The 27623-nt window shown below is 40.1% G+C and overlaps 1 protein-coding gene across 1 annotated transcript in view; it reads left to right on the top strand.

Annotated features, from left to right (window-relative positions):
• The window catches only part of aadac (arylacetamide deacetylase), a 72186-nt gene that overhangs the window by 17774 nt on the left and 26789 nt on the right, over positions 1 to 27623 (top strand). Inside the window, exon 3 of the mRNA XM_034168275.1 lies at positions 4271 to 4340. Coding sequence (XP_034024166.1) covers positions 4271 to 4340 — 70 coding nt within the window. The remainder of the gene's footprint in view (positions 1 to 4270; positions 4341 to 27623) is intronic.

The raw sequence follows: 27623 nt of genomic DNA, 5'->3' as shown, positions 1-27623 counted from the left end.
CTGCTGACAACATTCTCCCTGCAGTATATGTGATCATTTATGAAGACTTTAGAGAGTTCGAGCAAAGCTTCAGAGCTTATGGTTCTGAGTCAGCCACTGAGGCAGCATAAAAAGGTTTGGATAACAAGGTAAACCCATCAAAAGCCTAACTTTGGGTCCCTTGCTACTACAGATGGAGCCCATCAGACTAATTGTGTATTGAGACTGTCGGCTACAGACTTCAACTGGTTCTAAACTAGGTAATTTAAAGGACATATTGTACATTATTTAATGTCCTGGTTTGCAAGAATTAATGATTGTAAGTCTATCTCTGCACGTTCTGAAAATGTGTGGTTGCTGATGCATTGTATTGATAATTCTAATGACTGAGAACAAGCGCTTTGAACCACTAAATCAATATGAAGCAATTGTGTTGAAATGGTTGTTTGGAGCAATTAAATATGGCGACATCTGCTGGCCAATCTTTAACATAACACTTGCATGGAATGTTTTGAATTCATATAAAAATGCAAAAAATACAAATATATTAACTAAATAATAAAATACAGGGTAACAAAAAATGTATAGTAACTTTTTTCTCTAATAAATAAATTGATTGTTCTCTTGTTGAACCAATTCTTAGAATAAAAACTGTCTAACCCCATTTTAAAAAAGAGGTTTTGCTTCACAAACTCTTAATTTGATGAGGCGGACCATTAAATAGATTTAGCTCCAGTGGACTTGAAGGATGAAGCCCCACGAGTCTTCACCTGAGGAATGACCATATGGCATATGTCGGTTCTTGTTTGTTTGTTTTTTGTGGCAAAATATTGACCATTCTAAATTTAGCCAGGCCTATGTGCGTCCAGGGTTGTGCAGAGAGGAGAAAGCCAATGATCTTGTTCTGCATAATCTGTCACCTCCCTTGATTACACTTGGTCAGGCCAGAATACCAGGCTGCACTGGCATAGTCCATATGACCCTGTATCAAGGCTGATGGAAGAAGTTTTCTTGTATGCAAATCCAAATCTTTTGGCCTAAACTTGCTCATCACTTTGTCAGCTGTAAGATCACCAGATTAGGTCTGATCTAATTCGAGACCAATATATTTTACACAGGATTTACTCATAATTTTATTTTACCAGCATTGTCATTCCCTAGGATGAAACAGTCAGGTGTTTAACCCCTTCTAAGCCTGTATATCTCATTGATGGGAAGTTTGACTTCATATTTGTGAGATACTGACAAGCCAAAAATGAATTGGGTAGTAGGGGGGTTAAAGACATTAATAATATACTTGTTATAATGTGATTGTGCCATTATAAAATACTGTATGTCATAGAGATGCAAATTGTGAAACGTTGTTCAACTAGGACTTTTATGACCATCTTGTACAAAAAAGGGGGATTTGGGGGCTCTAAAGGTGTTTTTTTTTTTTGTTTTGTTTTTTTTTTTTTTTTTTTTTTTTTAAACAAGATCATTTCAGCAGTGTATGTTCCTCTTCTCTACAGTTTTGGCGAAGACTCTCACAGGAACGGAAGCTGCTGGCATATGAAGATAGATTTTTGTCCATCTTATAAAAAGCTGGATAATCCGCTGCCTCCAAAATGAAAATGGCCCTGGGGAGCATTAGCATGGCTAAAACCCTTCAGCTTCTGTGCAGCTTCACCCCCCCCCCCCCCCCCCCCAACCAGGGCCCACTTCATCCCCAGCCATTTTAATCATTTTTCATTATTTGCCTCTTACATGCCGGTATATGAGCTTCCTGAAATATTTTGGAAAAAAGGAAGGATCACAGACATGGAGAGGAGAAGAATCACTTTTCCCTTCTGTTATTATTTTTATTAGTAAAGGAGGACTTTTTTTTTTTAATTAGGGTTAGGGTGACGACAAATTTTCGGTGTGCGCATGTCACTCCAGCCAAGATCCCAAATTTGGCAACCCTGAAAGTGCTTTGAATGTCTGATGCAAATGGAAAAGTGCTATATAAATGCAGTCCAAAATACAACAAATTTATTATTCTTAAATAAAACTTCAGGGTGAGAAAAGGCCAAAATAACAAATAAATCAAACCACCAAAAACCCTGTTCTTACTTAGTGCTCAAATAAAACAACCAAACAGTGGTCTGACCTCAGCTCCCAAGCAAAAAACAGGAGAAAACTATCAAAATAACATGGCTTCTCACCCCTACTAACAAAAGGTGTTGGACTGCTTTTCAAAACAAATAGTTACTAAATTTGCAAAAGGGGGTTAACAAATTGCCAAGTGTCCTCAGACATGCACATGTCTGAGGTTGGGAGCAGGAAGAAGATGAAGCCCTGGAGGTTAGTTTCACCCTCCTTTATTCGGTTAAGTGTGACGTAACGCATCATGTGATTTTCAACTTCCGGCTCCAAACAAAAAAGTTGCGCTGTCATTAACACTGAGAACTGCACTGAGACGATCTGATCAGGCTGCACTTAAACCGTTGCACATGGACAACAGCATTAACATCGCAACATAAAACTCTTTGTATATTTTGCCTAAAACTCTCCTACATACATTAACTGGGTTTTTAGACGTTGTTACTGCATTTGTTTTATGTAAAAATGTCAGACGCTCAGGTTGTTTCTCCGTTATTTTCAATGGGAGTTGCTGCGAGCTGCGATCGCTTCCTGTTCATGTCGTTCGGGGGAAAGTGAAGTTTGCACTTTAACGTCCTGTTTATTGTAATAAATATTTTTTATTAACAAACAGGCATGTATATTTTACCTGTGTATAATAAAATATGTAAAGTAAAAGAAAAATTTTATTAAGTGTTCAGACCATATAACCAGACAAATGCGGTTAATGAGGTGGAGGTGGAGAACGGAGGGACGGAGGTTTGTGCACAACGTAAACACAAACTAAACTTAAACTATAGATCCTTAAAAGGATCAAACAGACGTAACTTTAATTGGAAACTTGGAGGTCTTTGGACCCGGAAACAGATTTATCACGTGATGCATTACGTCAGCGCTTAACAACCGGATAAGCCGGGGCCTTCATTGCTGGACCAATCAGCTGGTGCCATCTGTACAAGCTCACCTAAAAAAGAGACAAACAGCGCCTCACCGAGGTGGGGAGGGTAAATACACACATGCCACAAAAACACATGACCTCAGGGTCATAACACCTTTTTAACTGCATTTCATGCATAAAAGGCAGACAAAAAACAAATAATTTGCATAATCTTGTACAAAATACTGTACAGTAATTATAACAGACAAATTTTGCCCTACCTGGACAGAAGAGACTTGATGTTAGTTCCTCCATCACAGCAAGGGCTGCAGTGCCCAGATGTTCTTGCTTCTTCTTTTTTCTTCTCCTTTCAAGTGTATTGACAGATTGCAAACAAACATGGTGAATTACTGTCACCTTCTGCGGCAGCAGTTGTTTGTGAACCAAGACTTTGTTTGAAAAGTGGTGTGTTTTTCATTCAAAAAATATGGTCATGAACTGATTTGTTCATAAAGCGAGCCATTCAAGAGCCGAGGTTCTACATTTAGCTAGCTAACCTTTTGCAGACAAAACTTTTATAATTTTGTCAAAATTTTGTTTATCGAACAAACATTCTCTATAATATAGCCTAATAAGATGGAGCTGTGTTTTGATGTTAGTCTTGCTTTCTGTTTCTTCGGCTTTGTAAAACCTTTGTAAAAATCTTGTAACTGTTAGAGGGGCCTCAGCAGTGGTTCACCCCTCTGACTCTGGTCTGCTTGAGCTTTCTTCCTCAATATCATCAGAGGGAGTTTTTCCTTACTGCTGTCTCCTGTGTGCTTGCTGTAGGGGTTGGTAAGGTTAGCTCTTACTCGTGTGAAGCACCTTATAGTCACAGTGAAGAGTGTTGGGGGGGGCGAAATGTTTTCCTCTTGCGAGGGGGAGTGTAACAGAAAATAATTGAGATGCACTGGATTAGAGGCATTGTAGCCTGGTCTATAACATAATATATTCTCAGGTTTTTCAACACTTCATGTTTTATCTGTCTTGTTGAAGTTGATTACTTTGTACTGAGAACATGACAAAACTGAATGCATATGTCAACAAAATGGAGTGTCAAACCCAAAAAGCTGTTTTTAATGACTATTTTCTCTGTTTCAGCAGTTAAGTAGAGCTAAATATATAATTTAATCCATTAGTATTAAATATGTGACTAATTTTAGATTATAATATTACATTATGTAGCGGGTACATCTCTGTTGTTGATGTTTTAGATGTCAGTGTTTGTGATGCCAGTCTGTGATCTTACCCATCATTGTTCTCTCTGTGCAGGAATGGGTCCATATGATCTTCTGGCCAGAGAAATGGCCACAAAGCTAAATGCAGTGGTGCTTGCTGTTGAGTGAGTATTTCATAAGCATAGTTTGTATATCCTAATTTGCTGCTTAACGGTGTTTAAGAAAAATACTTACTGGGCCAGAGCCATTTAACTTGGAGACATTTATGATCCAAGAGTATTTCAGCATTTAGCAGTGGCCTCAGTATTTTATTTAACTGAAAGATGGAATAGTTTGACAATTCTGCATAGTGTTTGAATAGAACAGGACACATTGTCTCTGATTGCTTAAAAACTCAACTTTTTGTGAGGTTATAACTTAATTTCTCTATCACACAAATTATTCCTGTTGACCTAATTAAAACTAGAGCACCGCGCTCGTAGATTCCAAACCTCCACCAACACTAGCTTGGAATTCCACAAAATTATAACTTGGAAAAAAACATTTTTGAGGTGAAAGTCCTGTTAGAAGTGGCTTTTCATAGTTTTTTCAGTTTCTGAATTCTCTTTCCGGTAACTTTCACAGAACATTGGTTATCTCTGGTAAGCACAATTTGTCATTGCTTTTTGGCACTTGGTTTCCGACCGATAACTGTAAGATAAACAGGCCTAAAATTGGAACCTCCATCCAATTTTGTTGGCGTAAATCCATAACTGAAAAATGAACGTGATTGAGGCACTTTTGATTGAGATATAATGCAAAATGGGCTTTCAATATTAAATTCAAATGTCCTCGGTCCAGATCAAACTTTGTGAGGCGATAGTAAGTGCCAGTCTTCACCTCACCCTCAAATATATGTGATTGGGGCATGTTTGATTAAGATATAAAATATACATTAATTGGGGTTTCAATGTTAAATTTAAATGGCCACAAAATCAGTTATCTGGATCTGATCAAGATCAAGCTTTCAGTCGATAAAGGATACCATCCTACATAATGCTCTCAAATATGAAATAAATTTGATCTTTTTTGAAAGTCCTGTTAAAGATGGGGATTTTCCTGACTTTGACCTATGACCTTGAAAATTGAATCAGTTCTTTCCTCTCTTAAAAAAAAAAAAAAAAAAAAAAAAAGAAAAAAAAAATTTACATAATGATATATGAAATATTGTGGGGTCCAGGCTGTTCACAAACAGAAAAAACATAACCTCCGCCCAACTTCGTTGGCGGAAGTAACCAGGTCACTCTACACTATAGTCTATCTTTCGCTGCCTGTCTCGTTTCCTCATTAAAGATAAAATGACATCAGGTTTGTCATTATTGCTGTGGTAAAGTTGGAAATTATTAAAATTTGATTACAAGTGTTGATGTGGTTATTGCACTCGCAGCTATCTGTGGTGTAATTTTCCATTGTCCTATGATTGAACACACCGTAACATCCGATTTACCATTTTCCGCATGCAGCAAACGTGAAGGCAGCCTTGGTGTTACGGGCTATAAAATGCAATGTACACATTGATTTTTTTTTTTTTTTTTTTTTTGTATATCTGTTAAAAAATTTAAAAAGATGTGAGCTACAGGGGCTAACATGGTGCAGGTTTTCCTTGCAACTGATCACCTCAGCATGTGGTTTTACTGAAAAGCTCCTCCCTTCAATTTATGTTGCATTCACACTCTGAAGATTAGCCTGGTGGTTGCTGATGGTTAGTGAAAATTGAACATTGACAAGCACCGAGGTAATCCAGACTCCTTGGGAGCGAAGTGTGTCAGTTGGTCAACACTTTGTCGTGGTCCTGGGAAAAGTTTTCAACATGCTTAAAATCCCCTATACCTACGTCACCGCTATTACACCATTACTGGTCAGTTTACCTCCGTTGGTCAACGTCGTAGGCTTGACTGGACGTATCACCTCTTCTGGATCCCTTGGGCATGAAGTGTGAATATGTAGAATCTGTAAATCTTGACACACCAGTAACCAGTTCACAAAATGGCAGATGTTGAGGTTCTGTAGGCTATGTCACTTGATGCAAATGTTAAGTTGATGGTCAGCTCTGCGAAGCTATGCTACTGCTCAGTGGAAGATGCTACCAATGCACCTGCCTTCCGATGGTGAAAATTGAACTGCATCCAATAGTAAGTCACTGGACCATTGCCGAACATTCAGCTCCGCCAGGCTAAGGTCACCCTCCATTGAGATGCATCGACCTGCCTTGAAGACAGGAAATTTGGACCTGTGGAGAAGCCTTCTGTCATTTGAGATTTTTGTGGGTCTGTGTCAGCCAGCATCAGCCACTTCAAGTCATCAAGTTGATGAGCCTTTTAATGTCCTGACATTCTGTGAAATCGGCTGCTGAGATGATCAGTTGCAAGGAATGTCTGTCCCTTCTTGGCTCATGATGGTGCACTTTTGCCTAACACTGCTCTAAACTGTAACTGCTTTTTTTAATCCTGTGCTTTTTTTTTTTCCTTTTTTTTTTTTTTTTTGCTTGTTGAGAATTTTGTTCTCCAGTATAGTCAGCATTATTCTTAGTAATCTATTGTATGCCAGGATTTGTGTTGAGGCATGACTCAAGAATTGAACCCTCCACAAATCCTAAGGCTCATTGTGCTGGTACTTATCCCTTGGATGCTGCAATGTGGAGGAGATGAGTTTATATCAAGGCTGAGTGGATCCTTGTCATTTGATTGATGCTTTGTATGTCACGTGACATGGATTATTTGTTCCATTTACCATGCAAATTTTGTTCCATACATTTTTGCACCATTGCATGCTGTGAACCCCACCCACGCACACACTAGTGAGGGCGGTGTTTAGCTAAACATGGCAGTTTGTTTTGCTGACGCACAGCAATTTGAACGAGCTAATTGACGGTGCTAATTCTTCTAACACACACACACAAAAAACAAATCCACTACTCCATAAGCTGGCTAGAGGCATGAAGAGCTGTTAATGATGAAAAGCTGGACAAATTTCTGATGCAATTTTTCGCTGTTCACTGGCAGTGTTAATTTAACACTGGTGATTTTACTGTGTAGCCTTGTTCAGTCACCTTGTTTTTCCAAGTTGACTGAGAACAATTTTGGACTCCTACTTAAAGTTTGTGTTGGATTGTTGATTTCAAAGCAACAGTGGCGCACACCAAAATGCAAGTCCCTTTTCTGTTTATAAATTAATATAATATCAAATGACAAGGATATATTTTACCAGTTATATAAAACAAATAGACTGTTTTTACATTCTTTCAATGGAAATATTTAATTTGGTGAAAGCTGGAATAAACCATTCAACTCGGCTTCGCCTCATTGAACGGAACATTCCATCTTACACCTTCATGAAATATTCGTACCACTGAACTCAAACATTCATTATTTGGATACTATGACTTTCCAGGTTTAGGGCACCAGACTGTTGCATGTTACTTCTGGGTCCAAGGCTACACAGTAAAATCACCAGTGTTAAATTAACACTGCCAGTGTACAAATGGTCCCACTCTGACCAGAGTGGGACCATTTACAGCTTGGTGGACTGGGACTATTCAGATGAAGTGTCTTGATCAAGAACACAGACGGGTAGTCTGAAGCACACATCTGAATTCAACCACAGTTAGATTCCAGATGCGGTCCATCTCTTGTTCCACAGAGCCACATGATCTGCACATACCCAGCATACTTGGATTGCTATGTTCAGCACCTAAAGGTGGCATTGGTGTTACTGCAACTAGAGGTTCAGATTGTTTAAGTCCTTATCTCAAATGAAATTGAGAGGGAAAGATAACCTCCAAATTTTAAACTTTGTAAATCAAATGCTTCCAAAGCTGGGCTGTAGGAGGACAAATTCTTCTTGGTTTGCTGTATGGGTTTGGAACCTGAGGGATCTACTACGAAGAGATGTTACCATGCCCATAATTTTTAAAATTGAGATGTTTTAATATACTGTGAAATCTCTAATTGAATTATTTAGTACACAACAGTGGTTATTAGGTTTGCTTGTAAATCATGGATTTTTGGTTTAGTCTCTGTGCGTACCACTAAAAGAGGGCATGTAACGTGATATGGACTGTTCTTCCGCCACAGTGGACCAGTCATCTGCTGCATATTTTAGTCATGAAGAGCCTTTTTATGGGGTGCCGTGAGGATTATGAAGTCCTCATTACAGCTAAAGAGACAAAACTGTTGCTGCCAAAAAAAAGAGAGGAATGCCGGGCGTGTAAATTTATAACTTAACGAACACACACATGTATCTATCTTTCCATCTAGCTGTCTCTCTTTATATATAAATAATTATTTTTATTTTTTTAAGGCCTACTGTGGGAGGCTCAAGCCAAAGTTTGAGCAATTTATTTGTCTCATCTGTGCCTGGATTGTTTAAAGTGTAGCAGTTGTATAGTGTTGCAATCATTTTAACATCAGACTAACATGAAATATTTTAAACACCTTTTACTAGACATTTTATGACTGGGAAAGAAGCAAAGTAGACTTTTTTTTCTTTTTCCCTAACTATTTCAAGAATTGGGGGGGAAGTCACATGACTGCTGTCTGGCTCCTTTTTGGTTTTTCACTTTTAGATACAAACATATAAGTGCATTGATTCATTCAGTGTGCATCAATTCAGTTGATGGGCTGAGTCATGTTGCATCGCTCGCTGTCTGCTTACATTGAATGCACCGCGAACGGTTCGGGACACTGGAGCAGCCAGTGTTATTGAGGGTGTTTATCGAGAAAATGATTATTTCTCTGTTGATTGCAGACTGCAGCGGGTCTGCTTGAAGCAACGAAGCAGCACTGTGACCCGTTGTTCTCTGCGTTGCTGGTTTTCAGAAGCAGCAAGTCCACTGGCGTGAGCACCAGCCGGTGGGTAAACTGACATTGTCCACAAAGTAAAGGAAATAATAATATCCTCTATTTGTGGGACTAAGTGCACAGCTCCAAAGAGCCACGCAGATTCCGGTCTGAATTAATAACTTCAGAGCGACTCGCCATTTTAAATCAAACGACACCTCTTTCCAAACTTTATAATATAAACTACAACAGACCAAAACTGGGTTTCACCCCCCCCCCCCCCAAAAAAAAAGACATCCTCTGTTTCTTATGAATTACATCCCGACGTGCAGCGCAGCTGGCTGAAGAGCTCAGTGCAGTCTGTGAAGTTACAGTTGTCATTAATATCTGAAAGGAAATGCTTTTGACAAAAACTTATTTATTTTTATTATAATAAATAAACAAGTTATAACTTGTTTATTTTTGTCCAGAGATCAGGATCCACCATGTACATCAAGGATCCAGTGACCATGTACAGATTTTCTTATTTTTATTTTACGTATATCCAGAGATCAAGGATCTAGTGACCAATTTCATATTTATTTACTTTAAGACTCAATAAAATGTTGTTGACATAGAAAACCTATAAAGCCTACTTTTAGTACACAGAAAATTCAGAGGAGGGAATCAATAATGGTATCGATATTGATTAAAATCTTATAAATACTCATCACTCACTCATCTTCAACCGCTTTTCGGGTCGCAGGGGCAACAGCTCCAGCAGGGGACCCCAGACTTCCCTTTCCCGTGCCACATTGACCACCTCCGACTGGGGGATCCCGAGGCGTTCCCAGGCCATTGTGGAGCTATAATCTCTCCATCTAGTCCTGGGTCTTCCCCGGGGTCTCCTCACAGATGGATGTGCCTGGAACCCCTCCCTTGGGAGGCGCCCAGGAGGCACCCTTACCAGATGCCTGAGCTGAGGTGGGTCCATGCGACTGATCTTATCAATACCCATTCCTAATTGTATTGCACCAATTCACATTTTGAGGAATTGAAATGCCAAAAAGCGCATCGAATTGGGAACAGAGGTGAATCGTATCTCTATATGTATCGCTGGTAGTGTATCAAATCATTGTCAGTGATGAGATTCACATGCCTAGTATACAAGTATCAACTCTCATACTAGGTGAAAACCACACTTTCATGTTGTCAAATATGGCACCACAGTCTTCCTGCATGTACACAGACTGAATAGATTGTCACCATCTGTGCCACTGTGTAAGAGGATCAAAATATTATCTGGCATGCGCAAACACAATTAATTTGACAATTATTTGCATGTTTATTTTAATCACAAATCAAAACTAACTAGTGTGTTGCCCGTTGGATCTACGGGCTCTAGATAACAATTTCTATATACACAATAGACCTATTTCTGTGAAATATTGTCTACAAATCTGTCTAAATCTGTTCGTGAGCACTCCTCCTTTGCCAAGATAATTCATCCCACCTTACAGGTATGGCACATCAAGATGCTGATTAGATATCATTATCTAGGTGTGCCTTAGGCTGGCCACAGTAAAAGGCCACTCCAAGATCTGAGACCAGCCACTTGGACAGCTGCTGCAACAGTCGGTTTGCAGAACCAAAGAATTTCTGCACAAACTGTCAAACTCAGAAGTTCATCTGCATGCTCATCGTCCTCATCAAAACAATGTCGGACTCTGTAGTTTTCTCTGGGCCCCTCCCCAATCGGACCGGGAGTGACATGTTTAGCCGCATGTTCTCCTTGAATTGCTGGCTGTCTGAGTGGTGTCCAAAAAATGAGGTGGGCTTCATAGATAATTGGAAAAGCTTCTGGGGAAAACCTGGTCTTGTTAGGAGAGACGGCATCCATCCCACTTTGGATGGAGCAGCTCTCATTTCTAGAAATCTGGCCAATTTTCTTAAATCCTCCAAACCGTGACTATCCAGGGTTGGGACCAGGAAGCAGAGTTGTAGTCTTACACACCTCTCTGCAGCTTCTCTCCCCCTGCCATCCCCTCATTACCCCATCCCTGTAGAGACGGTGCCTGCTCCCAGACCACCAACAACCAGCAAAAATCTATTTAAGCATAAAAATTCAAAAAGAAAAAATAATATAGCACCTTCAACTGCACCACAGACTAAAACAGTTAAATGTGGTCTATTAAACATTAGGTCTCTCTCTTCTAAGTCCCTGTTGGTAAATGATATAATAATTGATCAACATATTGATTTATTCTGCCTTACAGAAACCTGGTTACAGCAGGATGAATATGTTAGTTTAAATGAGTCAACACCCCCGAGTCACTAACTGTCAGAATGCTCGTAGCACGGGCCGGGGCGGAGGATTAGCAGCAATCTTCCATTCCAGCTTATTAATTAATCAAAAACCCAGACAGAGCTTTAATTCATTTGAAAGCTTGACTCTTAGTCTTGTCCATCCAAATTGGAAGTCCCCAAAACCAGTTTTATTTGTTATTATCTATCGTCCACCTGGTTGTTACTGTGAGTTTCTCTGTGAATTTTCAGACCTTTTGTCTGACTTAGTGCTTAGCTCAGATAAGATAATTATAGTGGGCGATTTTAACATCCACACAGATGCTGAGAATGACAGCCTCAACACTGCATTTAATCTATTATTAGACTCAATTGGCTTTGCTCAAAATGTAAATGAGTCCACCCACCACTTTAATCATATCTTAGATCTTGTTCTGACTTATGGTATGGAAATAGAAGACTTAACAGTATTCCCTGAAAACTCCCTTCTGTCTGATCATTTCTTAATAACATTTACATTTACTCTGATGGACTACCCAGCAGTGGGGAATAAGTTTCATTACACTAGAAGTCTTTCAGAAAGCGCTGTAACTAGGTTTAAGGATATGATTCCTTCTTTATGTTCTCTAATGCCATATAACAACACAGTGCAGAGTAGCTACCTAAACTCTGTAAGTGAGATAGAGTATCTCGTCAATAGTTTTACATCCTCATTGAAGACAACTTTGGATGCTGTAGCTCCTCTGAAAAAGAGAGCTTTAAATCAGAAGTGTCTGACTCCGTGGTATAACTCACAAACTCGTAGCTTAAAGCAGATAACCCGTAAGTTGGAGAGGAAATGGCGTCTCACTAATTTAGAAGATCTTCACTTAGCCTGGAAAAAGAGTCTGTTGCTCTATAAAAAAGCCCTCCGTAAAGCTAGGACATCTTTCTACTCATCACTAATTGAAGAAAATAAGAACAACCCCAGGTTTCTTTTCAGCACTGTAGCCAGGCTGACAGAGTCAGAGCTCTATTGAGCTGAGTATTCCATTAACTTTAACTAGTAATGACTTCATGACTTTCTTTGCTAACAAAATTTTAACTATTAGAGAAAAAATTACTCATAACCATCCCAAAGATGTATCGTTATCTTTGGCTGCTTTCAGTGATGCCGGTATTTGGTTAGACTCTTTCTCTCCGATTGTTCTGTCTGAGTTATTTTCATTAGTTACTTCATCCAAACCATCAACATGTTTATTAGACCCCATTCCTACCAGGCTGCTCAAGGAAGCCCTACCATTATTTAATGCTTCGATCTTAAATATGATCAATCTATCTTTGTTAGTTGGCTATGTACCACAGGCTTTTAAGGTGGCAGTAATTAAACCATTACTTAAAAAGCCATCACTTGAGCCAGCTATCTTAGCTAATTATAGGCCAATCTCCAACCTTCCTTTTCTCTCAAAAATTCTTGAAAGGGTAGTTGTAAAACAGCTAACTGATCATCTGCAGAGGAATGGTCTATTTGAAGAGTTTCAGTCAGGTTTTAGAATTCATCATAGTACAGAAACAGCATTAGTGAAGGTTACAAATGATCTTCTTATGGCCTCGGACAGTGGACTCATCTCTGTGCTTGTTCTGTTAGACCTCAGTGCTGCTTTTGATACTGTTGACCATAAAATTTTATTACAGAGATTAGAACATGCCATAGGTATTAAAGGCACTGCGCTGCGGTGGTTTGAATCATATTTGTCTAATAGATTACAATTTGTTCATGTAAATGGGGAATCTTCTTCACAGACTAAAGTTAATTATGGAGTTCCACATGGTTCTGTGCTAGGACCAATTTTATTCACTTTATACATGCTTCCCTTAGGCAGTATTATTAGACGGTATTGTTTAAATTTTCATTGTTACGCAGATGATACCCAGCTTTATCTATCCATGAAGACAGAGGACACACACCAATTAGCTAAACTGCAGGATTGTCTTACAGACATAAAGACATGGATGACCTCTAATTTCCTGCTTTTAAACTCAGATAAAACTGAAGTTATTGTACTTGGCCCCACAAATCTTAGAAACATGGTGTCTAATCAGATCCTTACTCTGGATGGCATTACCCTGACCTCTAGTAATACTGTGAGAAATCTTGGAGTCATTTTTGATCAGGATATGTCATTCAAAGCGCATATTAATCAAATATGTAGGACTGCTTTTTTGCATTTACGCAATATCTCTAAAATTAGAAAGGTCTTGTCTCAGAGTGATGCTGAAAAACTAATTCATGCATTTATTTCCTCTAGGCTGGACTATTGTAATTCATTATTATCAGGTTGTCCTAAAAGTTCCCTGAAAAGCCTTCAGTTAATTCAAAATGCTGCAGCTAGAGTACTAACGGGGACTAGGAGAGAGCATATCTCACCCATATTGGCCTCTCTTCATTGGCTTCCTGTTAACTCTAGAATAGAATTTAAAATTCTTCTTCTTACTTATAAGGTTTTGAATAATCAGGTCCCATCTTATCTTAGGGACCTCGTAGTACCATATCACCCCAATAGAGCGCTTCGCTCTCAGACTGCAGGCTTACTTGTAGTTCCTAGGGTTTGTAAGAGTAGAATGGGAGGCAGAGCCTTCAGCTTTCAGGCTCCTCTCCTGTGGAACCAGCTCCCAATTCAGATCAGGGAGACAGACACCCTCTCTACTTTTAAGATTAGGCTTAAAACTTTCCTTTTTGCTAAAGCTTATAGTTAGGGCTGGATCAGGTGACCCTGAACCATCCCTTAGTTATGCTGCTATAGACGTAGACTGCTGGGGGGTTCCCACGATGCACTGTTTCTTTCTCTTTTGCTCTGTATGCACCACTCTGCATTTAATCATTAGTGATCGATCTCTGCTCCCCTCCACAGCATGTCTTTTTCCTGGTTCTCTCCCTCAGCCCCAACCAGTCCCAGCAGAAGACTGCCCCTCCCTGAGCCTGGTTCTGCTGGAGGTTTCTTCCTGTTAAAAGGGAGTTTTTCCTTCCCACTGTAGCCAAGTGCTTGCTCACAGGGGGTCGTTTTGACCGTTGGGGTTTTACATAATTATTGTATGGCCTTGCCTTACAATATAAGGCGCCTTGGGGCAACTGTTTGTTGTGATTTGGCGCTATATAAAAAAAAATTGATTGATTGATCAGGGTCTCGACCTGACTGCAGTTTGTCATTGTAAATTACTTGAGTGGGCAAATGGTCACATTCAATGGCTTCTGGCTACTGATTAACTGTATGTGAAGATGTGTTGCACTGCGTAAGGTAGTCGGTGGTCACACCAGATACTGACTGGTTTTCTGACACCCCCCCACCCCCCAGACTCCCCCAATAAAGCAAAAATGCACATTTCAGAGTGGCCTTTTATTGTGGCTAGCCTAAGACACACCTGTGCAATAATCATGCTGTCTAAACAGTATCTTGATATGCTACACCTGTGAGGTAGGATGGATTATCTCTGCAAGGGAGAAGTGCTCACCAACATAGATTTGTGATCAATATATAAGAGAAATGGGTCTTTTGTGTATATAGAAAATGTTTTAGATCTTTGAGTTCAGCTCATGAAAAATGGGAGCAAAAACAAAAGTGTTTATATTTTGGTTAGGCTTGAGCCGGATACTCGTTTAATTTTTGATGAGCATGATCCGAGTAAAACCTGTCAATATCTGTGTTCGTGCTGAAGGAAAATCCTGATTGGCTAACTGACTGTCTTTACACTCTGTGATTGGCCTGTCACACACAGTGCCTGCCCCTCCCTACACAGACACCTCTCTGCAGCTTCCTGCATGCACACACACACAAAGGATATCTCTCTCTGTGCTTGGCTTGACTTTAGCTCATGTTGCTGTGTCAGTATTTAATTTTTCTTCAATTTGCCTCTGTTTTGGTTTGTATGGTATTGAAAGTTACTTGGGGAACTTGGTTCGTAACGTACGTGGTGCATTTGACAAGACAGAGCTGAAAGCAGCTCGTGTTGTTGGTCACTGACTCCACTCTGTTCATTTTTTTTTTTTAAACAGTTTTTTGCTGACTGTGATACAAAGTCAGTTGGAAAACTTTGCTTGAACTGAATGCAGTGCTTTTGAGAAGAATACAGTGAACAAGGCTGACATATATTGCCCGAACAGGGAGAGAATATATTCACAAGAGCAATTTAGTTTGCCATCACCGAATGTTTGCATGAATCACCAAGTTTACACAGATCACTAAAAAAACACAGTCTGAGACCAACCTCTCACTCAGTCACACAGACACATTAATCAAAAGGCCGAGAACATTAGGTAGTAAAAATAAATAAATAATTGGAAAAAAAGCAGTTTGATCATAAAATTTTAAATAATAAAATAATAGTAATAATAATAATAAAGAAAGTTGTGTTGAGTATGACAACTGTTGTTCATAGATACTTAGTAATTCATAATTTCCTACTACATTGAATCTCAATTCTGAGGCTTTTGTTATTCATTCATACCTTTAAGAATATTCATGTTCTGAGTTTATAAAAAAAACTTGTTCTGTACAATAGTTCCTTTAATGTTGTGATCAAAAACATTGAATGTCAATTCTGAGGCTGTTCTGTAAATATTTATTCATACACTTAAGAATATTCATGTTCTGAGTTCATAAAAAACTTGTTCTGTAAACAGTTCTCTTACTTTTGTGGTCAAATCATTGATTTGAGGCTGTTCTGTAAATGCTTTCAAATAAACAATAAATACAGCAACATCTGATCAATCCATATCAATTTCAGACTTAAAATAATGTACACATGTAAGCCCCACCCATTTCCAGTTAAACCACGCCCACTTTCGGTTCAGGCCCGTCCACTCCAAGTACAGATACAGATCATTTAGATGGTTGAACGGATACAGACAGTGGTATACTCGCTCATCCATAATTTTGGTTCAGTGTAATTACAGTAGATTAGGTCACTCGGGTGTCTTGAGCAAACCTTACTAATAATGGAAAATACCTGACAGATGTGATTCTGGACTCTTTTACCCCATTCCAGTGCAAATGCACCAAATCCAGAACCCATCCCATGTTAAATACCATGACCATCTCCTCAAGCAACACTGCAGACAGGCTGAATGAAGGTGAAGGAAAGACAAACCACATATCTCTGAGTATACTGAAGTACAGTCTAACTGCCAGAATGCTGTGTAGGAGACAAAATCTCAATATTCATCTAATTTCTATCAGCTTTTCTTATCAGTGTTATTTAAATTATATAATGGCTGAGAAGCTAATGTTTTCATTATCAGATTAGCTTTTCAGATAACTTTGAAAACCATCATCGGACCAATTATCTTCCGATAAGTTTTTTTTTTTTTTTTTTTTTTTAAGACCCCTAACATATTTTTGCAGACATGGTGAACAAAGCTTAACAGTTACAAACATTTACAATGTCTAAAATCAGTTGAGTGCCTACCTGTTAAATGTTTTGTAGTTGATGTGCAGTTCTATCCTCTGCAAACAGAAGAGAACTGGTTCCAGAAGAAACCACTCTATCCTCTGCAGGCAAAGGAGAACTGGTCACAGAAAAGAAAAAAGCTAATTTATTTTGACCCATACAATGCGCTGGCAGTATCACCCAAGTCATCCAGAGGCATACAGTTTTAACTTATGGTTAAAATTTTAACCAAACTAATTTCGGACATGTTATTTAAGTTAACGTCACATTTGAAGTTTTATAAAGTGAAAATATCAGATATATATTTTAGTTTTAAGGTAATGCACTAATTTTAAAGGTTTTAGTGTGGCCATGCTGTGTCCAGGTGCATTATGGGTAATCTCTACATTTACGACCGAAGAAATGCATTTGAGACACTCTGATCAGGCTCCACACAGACAACAACATTAAACTCTTTGTATATTGTGCCTAAAACTCTTGTGAATATATTCTCTGGGTTTATAGACGTTGTTACTATGTTTTATGTAAAAATGGCAGAAGAAGCTCAGGTTGCTTCTCCATTATTTTTAATTAGAATTATTGCAATCAAGTCCTGTTGTCAGGATCTGTGGTGACGTTGCGCGGCAGGCAGGTGGACACCAATGCAGACTCGTTACTCAGATGGAGTATTAGTAAAGGTTTAATCAGAAACAGGCTTGGTCGGTGCACAGGAAGACAATCGGACAGGCGGCGGTACAGACGGTTGTCAGGCGGAGGCATGGTCAGTAAACAAGCAGAGTTCCAGCACGGGCAAACAGGTACATAAGAGGTGGCAAAAAACAGTCAAAAATAGGCTGGGTTCAGACACGGAGAAGCAGGTTAACTGGCTCAGGCAAAAGGCAAGGTCAAGACAGCCGAAGGTCATACCCGACAAGGAAACAGACTATGGCAGAACGAGAGGCTTGAACGAGGCAAAATGCACACGAACTAGCAGTGAGTGATGGAAGACAAGGGGTTTAAAAGCAGAGGATAATCAGGGCGTGTTGAGGTGCAGGAAAGAAGGCGTGGCTGAGTGAGACAAGAGTGGAATGACAGGTGGTCGTGTCAGACAAAAGCAGCAAGGAGAGGAATGTGACAATGACAGAACAAATGTTAAACAATTCCTAAAATCCAAAAGTGAGAAACAGAATCAACAAATGAAAAGGCAGAAACAGAACAGAAAAAAAATTAAAGGCTGGATCAAAACTAGAGAAGAACTCATGTGGCAGGAGTGTACAGAAAAACCTAAGGGACTAATGTGCTCAAAACAGAGTGAATAACCAGAAAATAAGATGGACTAAACTAAAACATAACTCAGTAAGTGGCTGACGTGTGACATAATCCTCAAAACCTAATGTGATAACACAGAATGACTAAATAACGAACACAGATTAAACTAGAACCAAACTTAACGTGGGTGAAGTGTAACCAATCATAATAAAAGGGTCGGACAGAAGGACAAAGAGAGGGAAACAGATGGAGACTGGGGGACAAAATCAGATTCTGGGCAGGTCCAGGGCTAAAACATGACACCTGTTTGTGCTTTAGAGTCCTGCTTATGTCAAACACTGTCTGACGGTTTTGTTCCAGAGTAATGTAATATATATATATATATGTGTGTGTATATGTATGTCTGAAATTCAGGTTGCGTTTATTAAATTCCATGCATCTTAAACGTAGCAGACGCAGATTATTTGGAATTTGTTTTGGGCAGGTTTTCACATATGTCCTATTTATTTTGACACCGGTTATATCAGATGGTTGTTTAATTACAACTTGGCTTTGTTTTACAAATGCCTTTTTTAACAAATAAAAAAAGTCATTTTTACAAAAGCACATTTACATGTAAACACCAACACACACCTCACATTAACGTGTTGGTTTTTACATAGAATGAATGAGTCAACCAATCAGTGTTAGCAGAGGCTCATTTACCCATAATCCCTTTGGCATATGTCTGTTACAAAACTTCAGAATTAGTGCATTATTTAAAATTAAAAGATATGTTATATTTTAACTTTGTACAAATGACATAATTGACATTAAATGAGTTATTCTAACGGCATTCATTTTATTTATAAACCAAAACCATAAGTCAGCACTGCTTTATTTTCCAAGACCTCTGCCTCACTGCGATGCTGCTATTGAGTAGAGAGTTGAGCTTCTCTGCTGCAAGCTATGTAGTAAACAGGAGCTTCCAGCAGTGGGCATGTTGCTCAAAGACAGAAGTGCTGACTCATTGTTTGGTTCTGTGGTCACCTGTGATGCTACCAGAAGCGATTGTGGTGTTAAAACTCAAAATCAGCTTGTTAGTAGGTGCAAGTGTACCGGAGACAATACTGGAACTTATCGGTTAGCTGTAGCTTCCGATAAATTTTTGGGTGGTTTATCGATTTACCTTTATAAAAGATAACTTTTCAGTTGGCTGATTATCAGTTATCAAAGCTAACTTTTTGGTTAGCTGTGCCCACCACTGAGTGAATCCTTGTCATTTAATTGGTGTCTTGTATGTCATGTGACATGGATTATTTGTACCATTTGCCATTGTGTTTCATTTACACTGCAATACTTATAAGCGTGCAATTTTGGTGTTCTATGAAATGTGCTATTGCACGCCCTGACCACCGCGTGTGCTCACACCACTGGGGATGGCTTTTAGCTAAACATGGCAGAATTTGTTTTGCTGACAAATGACTATTTGAATGAGCTAATTGACGCTGCTAATTCTTCTAACACCAAAACCCCCCCCCCAAAAAACAAAGTCCACTATGCCATAAGCCGCCTGGAGGCAAGAAGAGCTGTTAGGATGAAAAGCTGGACACATTTCTGATGCAGTTTTTCACCGGACTGAGGGAGTACACAGTCTTCTTTATTGTTGTTGGTTGTTTTTTTTTTTTTGTTGTTGGTTGTTTGTTTGAAATTACGCAAAGTCAGTGCACAGCATCACGGACTACATCTCTGACTGTTTTTCCAAGTTGACTAAGAACAATTTTGGACTCATGAAATATTCGTACCATTGAATTGAATATTCATTATCTGTATATTATATAATGGCTAAGTGGATCCTTGTCATTTGATTGGTGCTTTGTATGTCACGTGACATGGATTATTCGTCCCATTTATGTTGCATTGCATTTAGAATGCAGTTTGGTACCATTACATTCTGCACGTACATACACACACACACACTTTTTTTTTCTCTGCATTGAGGAAAGTTTTTTTTCTTTTTTTTTTTGTACACGTGCACAAGTGGCTTTCCGCTTGTGTGAGCGTACCATGCGCATGCTCACACAAGCCAGGCGGTGCTTAGCTTTGAAACAAACATGGCGGCGTTTGTTTTGCTGACGGACGATGATTTGATGCACGGCATGGCAGACTTCATAGTCAGAATTATTTTTGGACTCCTATTTAAAGATTGTGTTGGATTGTTGATGTCAAAGCAGCAGTGACGCACCAACGCTGGATTAATTTCTGACTTATTTTTTTCATTGCACTGAGGAGGTACCAAAATGTAAGTCGCTTTTCTGCTGTTTGTAAATTAATATAATGTAAAATAACAAGGATCTATTTTAGCCATTATATAAAATAATGAATATTTTTACATTCTTTCAATGGAATGAATATTCGGTGAAAGCTGGAACAAACCATTCAACTCAGCTTCGCCTTGTTAAATGGTATGTTCCAGGTTTCACCTCCATAAAATATTCGTACCATTGAACTTGATAAATATTCATCATTTGTATACCATGTTGTAAACCTGTGTACCTCTCCTTTGATAGATGCTTCATCTACCACCTGTGAGAAGTTTCTTCATTGATAATGTCATCAGTCAGATAGAATGCTGATGATAAATGTAGTGTTGAATTGTCTGCTGTGCCTGAGTAGTTTGAGCCCGTTTTTCTTTCGTTCCTCACTGAGGTCATGAAGCGCGTGAAACCTACCAACTGCCTCTTATTTTTTTTTTACTTTTTTTTTTTTTTCAGTGAAGGTGCTGAAAGAGGTTTTTAATACTGTTGGGTCTCCTCACTTGTCAACACTCTAAGTTCAGTCTGTTCCAACTGCTTTAAAACATGCTGTGCTTAGGCCCCTTATTAAACAAAAACCTCACCTCGATTCTTCAGTTTTGTCCAATTATAGACCTATTGTTCATCTGCCATTTCTTTTTAGGGTTTTAGAAAAGGTTGTTATGCAGTTACAGTGCTTTTTTTTTTTAATTCCAGTCTACAATTAGATCTCAGTATAACACTGAGCCAACACTTTTTTAAAAAAATGCATAATTACATCACATTCTGACACAGGGAGTCCTGTTGTACTGGCACTGTTGGATCTTAAAGCAACCTTTGATACTGTGAATCACACAGTACTTGTTTCTCATTTAGATAAATAATTTTGTTGGCATTCATGGTGCTGTATTTATGGTTTAAATGCTATTTGGCTGTTTCTGTTTTGATTGAACTTTCCTCATCACATGCTCCTCATGTGCCTCAGGGCTCTATTCTTGGCCCATTTCTCTTTTCATTGTATATGTTCCTTTAGGGTCAGTTACAACAAAGCACAGTTGGCCCTTATATTGCTACACAACTAATCTGAAGATCTACTTGCCTATGAGGTCTATTGCAATTGATGCAAAGATTTAATTGTATTAATGATATAAGGTAGTGGCTGTCACAAAATTTCCTTTTTCTGAATGACAGTAAAACTGATACTATTGTTTGCACACTCATACGTGCCAAATGCTTTTGGTGTTGTGGCTAATTATTTAAAACCAACAGTTAAGGATTTGGAAGTGATATTTGACAGCTGTTTGAGCAACATAAACTCTGTCAAAACAATATATATATTTTTTTTTTTCACTCCAGCATCATCTTATGGCTCAAGTAAACCTCTTCCTCAGTAGAGGTGATCTTGAGAAGACCATTCCCTCTTAGGTTCAGACTTGATTATTACATTATTTATTTATGACATCACTTATTACATCAACCAAGGATGTAATTAAAAGCATTGGCGTTTATTTGTGTATCTGTCTGTTAGCAGGATTAAGTCAAAACTACTGAACTGATTTTGACAAAATATTCACCACAGATACATATTAGGCCATAGAAGAACCCATTAAATTTTGGAGGTGATCGGGATCAAGTTTCACTTTATATAGGCTTTGAAAGATTACTGTTAGCGGGATAATGTCAAAACTCCTGCACAGATTTTGACAAAAGTTTCAACACGGATACATACAGTTGTATGCAAATATTTGGGCAGCCCTGATAATTTTCAAGAAATTCCTTCCATGGGTTGTCTGGATCAGAAATTTCGCTTAAATGTATCATATAGCAGATGAACACAGATATTTGAGAAGTGAAATGAAGTTTCTAGTATTTATAGAAAGTGTGCAATAATAATTTAAACAAAATTAAGCAGGTGCATAAATTTGGGCACACTTCTTGATTGACTTGACTATTGACTTGAATACATTTAGCACCAGTTATTGGAACACAGAATTTGTTTGGTAAGCTCATTGACCCTTGACCTCCTTACACAGGTGAATCCAAACATGAGAAAGGGTATTAAGGTGGCCATTTGCCTCTTTGTATCTCTTCTAATGAGTGGCAACATGGGAGCCTCTAAACACCTCTCAAATAAGCTGAAAACAAAGATTGTTCAACATCATGGTTTAGGAAAAGTATGCAAAAAGGTATCTGAGATTTCAGCTGTCAGTTTCCACTGTGAGGAAAATAGTGAGGAAATGGAAGATCACAGGCACAGTACTAGTTAAGGCTGGAGGTGGCAGGCCAAGAAAAATCTCATAAGCTGAAGCGAAGGATGGTGAGAACAGTCATAGTAAACCCACATACCTGCTTCAAAGACCTACAACATGATCTTGCTGCAGATAGTGTATCTGTGCATTGTTCAACTATACAGCGCACTTTGCACCAAGAGATGCTGTAATGTAGAGGAAACCTTTTCTGCATGCACGCCACAGACAGTCACTTGAGGTATGCTGAAGCACATTTGGACAAGCCAACTTCATTTTGGAAAAAGGTGCTGTGGACTGATGAAACTAAAATTGAGTTATTTGGATATAACAAGGGCCGGTATGCATGACTGAAAAAGAACACAGCATTCCAAGAAAAACACTACCTACAGTAAAATTAGGAGGCTGTTCCATTATGCTGTGGGGCTGTGTGACCAGTGCAGGTACTGGGAATCTTGTTATAGTTGAGGGTCACATAGATTCCAGTCAATATCAGCAGATTCTTGAGAACAATGTTCATGAATCAGTGACAAAGTTGAAGTTGCACCGGGACTGAATCTTTCAAGACAACAACCCTAACCACTGCTCAAAATCTACTAAGGCATTCATGCAGAGGAACAAGTAGCAGGCTGTCCATGCTCAGAAACCAACAAACCTGAGATGTTTTGTAAAGAACACTGGTCCAAAATACCTTCAACCAGAATCCAGACTCTCATTGGAAGCTATATGAAGCATTTAGAGGCTGTTATTTCTGCAAAAGGAGGATCTACTAAATACCAATGTTTTTTTTTTTGGTTTTTTTTTTCTGTTGAGGTGCCCAAATTTATGTACCTGCCTAATTTTGTTTAAAGAATTATTGCACACTTTCTGTAAATCCTATGAACTTCATTTCATTTCTCAAATATCACTGTTTGTCTACTGTATGATATATTTAACTGAAATTGCTGATCCAAACAACCAATGATTTATAAAGCAAAATCATGGAAATCATCAGGGGTGCCAAACCTTTTACATACAGCTGTATTAGGCCATGAAAGAATCAATTAAATTTTGGAGGTGATCCGGGTTCTGGATCAAGTTACTCTTTATATAGTTTTTGAAGGATTACTTCAAAACTACTTCACAGATTCTCACCAAATATGCACCACAGATAGATATTAGGGCATGGAAGACTCCACTGAATTTTAGAGGTGATCCGAATCCAGATCTGAATTCTGGATCAAGATTTCCCTTTATATAGTCTTTGAAGGATTTATTCAAAACTACTTCGTGGATTCTCACCAAATTTACACCACAGATAGATATTAGGCCATTGAAGACTCCACTGAATTTTGGAGGTGATCTGGATTCTGGATCAATATTTCTCTTTATATAGGCTTTTTAGGATTACTTCATAACGAGTTCATGGATTCTCACCAAATTTGCACCACAGATAGAGGCATGGATTCCACTGAATTTTGGAGGTGATCTGGATAGGTGGATGGCAGAAATCTGATTGCTCTTGTTGTAACATGCTTTATGCTGGTGTTAAGCAATTATCCCTTGTTTCAAAATACTGTGGCTGTTTCAAAATACTGATAGTCTTTTAATGAACATTTCCAGATGTGATCATATGTTAACCCCCAAAACGTGAATCAGCTACAAATCATGAATTATCTGCAAACCGTTAATTGCAAAACGTGAATCCTGAAAAAAGTCTCCCAAAATGTGAACGTGGGTCTCGCAAAACATAAATATCATTCATTATACAAAGATAGATTGATTCAGTTTCATTAGTTTATGGATTTCAATTAATGGATCCATTACTGCAGGTGAAGAGAGGGACAGAGCTGTCAACTGATCACTACCTAGTGATGAGTAGGCTCATATTGTGAGGTAAGCCACTTAGCTGACCTGGAAGAACTAAATGTGCGATGAGGATTTTTTGGAGGGGGGACATTTGGTGGAAGAGCCTCTCAGTATGGCCTTCAACTCTGAAAAAACTTCCCCTAGATCCCTAGGGAGGTTGGGGACATGGAAGCAGAGTGGTCCATGTTCAAGGCCTCCACTGCTGAAGTGGCTGCTTTGAGCTGTGGCCAGAAGGTGGTCTTTGCTTGTTGTGGTGGCAACCAAAGAATCCACTGGTGGACTCCAGTGATAAGGAAAGTCATCAGGCTGAAGGAGGCCTTTCATGTTTAGTTAGCACAGAGTTCTCCGGAATCAGCGGATGGGTACCGGCAGGCCAGAAGGACTGCAGCTTAAGTGGTGGCTGAAGCAAAAATGTAGGCACAGGAGGAGTTTGGCAAGACCATGGAAAATGACTTTCAGTCAGCCTCAAAGTGGTTCTGGCAGCCTGTCAGGCGTCTCAAGAAAGGGAGGCAATTCTAAGCCCAGGCTGTGTTTAGTAGTGGAAGAGAGCTGCTAAACTGGACTGAGGATATTGTCAGGCAGTGGAAACAACACTTTGAGGATCTCCTCAACCCTACTGATATGCCCTGCATCAAGGAGGCAAGGATGGAAGACTTGGGTGGATCTGGTGCCATTACCCTAGTAGAAGTCACTGAGGTTGTCAAAAAACTCTTCGGTAGTAAGTCATCGGGGGTGGAAGAGATTCGTCCTGAGTAGTTGAAGTCTCTGAATGTTGTTAGGCTGTCATGGCTGACACACTTATACAACATTGCGTGGAAGCCAGGGATAGCACCTCTGGATTGGCAAACTGGGGTGGTGGTCCTCATCTTTAAGAAAGGGGACTGGAGAGTGTGTTCCAATTACAGAGGAATCGCACTTCTCAGCCTTCCTGGGAAAGCCTTTGCCATGGTACTAGACAGGATACTTAAGTCATTAGTTGAACCTCATATTCAGGAGGAGCAATGTGGGTTCTGTCCTGGTTGTGGAACTATGGACCAGCTCTTTACCCTTGCAAGGATATTAGGTGGGTCTTGGAAGTATGACCAATCAGTCTACATGTTTTGTGGACTTGGCAAAGGCATTTGACCGGGTCCCTCTGGGTATCCTGTTGAGGGTGCTGCAGTAGTATTGGGTACTGGATTCGCTGCAACATGTGACCTGGTCTATATGACCACAGTAGGAGCTGTGTCTGTATTCTCTGCATTGCATCACACCTGTTTCTGGTGATACTGGACTCAGTCAGGGCTGCCCATTGTCACCAATCCTGTTTGTGATGTTGATGGACAGGATTTCAAAACTCAGTGAGGGACCGGAGGGTGTCCAGTTTGGTGACCTCAGAGTTGCAGCTCGTTTTTTTGCAGATGATGTGGGTTCTGTTGGTTTCATTAGGCAGTGACCACTGATGCGCACCACTTGTGATGCGCACAAAGTGTGAAGCAACCGGGATGTGAATCAGCACCTCCAAATCTGGGACCATGATCCTCTTTCAGAAAATGGTGGATTGTGTCCTCTGGGTCAGGGTAGAGTTACTGCCCAAGTGGAGGAGTTTAAGTATTTTGGGGTCTTGTTCACGAATGGGGTAATTTGGAGCATCGAATGATAGATTGGGGCAGCGGTTGAAATTTTACAGATGCTGCACTGGACTGTCATGCTAAAGAAAGAACTGAGCTGGAAGGCGTGGCTCTCAATCTACCAGTTGATTTATTCTCCTGTCCTCACCTGAATGAGAATGAATCAAATGAGACTTCTCCATCTGGTATCTGGGCTTACACTCCTGGACAGGATGAGAAGCTAGACTATCTGGGAGGGCCTCCGAGTAGAGCCGCTGCATCAAAAGGAGCCAGTTGAGGTGGTTTGAACACCTGGTGAGGATGCCCCAGGTTGTCTCCCTTGGAAAGTCTTCCAGGCATGTCCAACCAGGAGGTGAACCCAGAGAAGTCCTAGGACACACTGGGGAGATTATATTTCCCAGCTGAGTTATGGGACTTGGTCGAGGATAAGGAAATGTGGGATGAGCTGCTTGCTTTGCTGCCACTGTGACCTGGACCTGGATAAGCAGTTGAAAATGAACTGAAAAAAATAGCATGAGGAATAAACAAAACAATTTGCTGTCCGTTTATAGAAGAAATGTCTTTATTTTCATTGTACATACATGGAAAGTAAATCAGGTGTGTGTGTAAATTGGGAGTGGAGCAGACAAGGATTTTCTTTCACCAAAACATTAAATCTAGACTTGCCCATCCATCTGTGGCTCCCTGTCCCCCCTGTTGGTTTGCTCCTCCCTGGCCTCCGGTGCTTCTCCGGGACTGCCCGCCTCCCCCCGTCCCGTGGTTTCTCTGGCACCTCTGCCGGATCTGGGGTTGGGCTGGGGGCCCGGTGGGGCCAGTGTGGGTGGCCTCCTCCCCTTGCAGAGTCTCTCCCTCCGCCTGCTGCTTGGGGTTGGGCCTCACGTGTCACACCCTTTTAATGCACTTCACCAGGTTAGCACCTGCACGCACATCATATTGGGTTGCAAATAGCACATTGTAGGGTTCACATGATTTGCGGTAGAGTGTTGGGGATGGGTTTGCAGGGCAGTCTGTGGAGCAGCTGTGCTACAGCCATCCACTGTGATCTCCTTCCACCACCCCTGCCTTGCAGTTTTAATGCACACACCTTCTGCTGCACGTTTAGTAAACACCTTAACCTATTTAGAGTCAGGGTCAATAGGCGGTGGTGGGTTTGCAGGGCTGGCTGTGGCACAGTGGTGTGCCGTGGCCACCCACAGCAGTCTGCCACCTGCCATCTCTTGCCCTGCTTTTAATGCAACACTTTATCTTTGCACACTTAGGGGGTCATGCACAGCAAGGGAGATTAATTGTAACAACTATGGTGGGGTTGGTAGGTAGGGTGAGTGTGGCACGTGGGGTTGGCCCCGGGTGGCTGTGGTCGCCTGGGCCTTTGGGGTAGGGGGTCTGCCTTGCTAGTTCTCCGTGGTCCCCTGTCCCTGCTCTGGGCCTGTGGGGCCCATTGTGGGGGTGGGTGGTGGTGGTGGGGTGCGGGTCTTGGCACTGGGGAGCTGGCGGCTGCTGAGGGGATGGGGGGTTGTGGTCTACATTTACTTATTTATTCATTTTCCACTGCTCATCTGTGTACACGGCATGGTGCCAGCCATGGTCCCACACTTCTGCATTTATACCATCCTAATTGCAGTTTTACACAGTGCAACCACTAGGAGCAGTGGGCCGCCACAGTATGGCACCTGGGGACAATCGCCAGATGTGGAGACA

Source organism: Thalassophryne amazonica, chromosome 4 (genome assembly GCF_902500255.1).
Source record: "Thalassophryne amazonica chromosome 4, fThaAma1.1, whole genome shotgun sequence".
Lineage (NCBI taxonomy): Eukaryota > Metazoa > Chordata > Actinopteri > Batrachoidiformes > Batrachoididae > Thalassophryne > Thalassophryne amazonica.
Note: the sequence above shows the minus strand (reverse complement) of the source record. Positions and strands in the feature narration are given on the sequence as shown.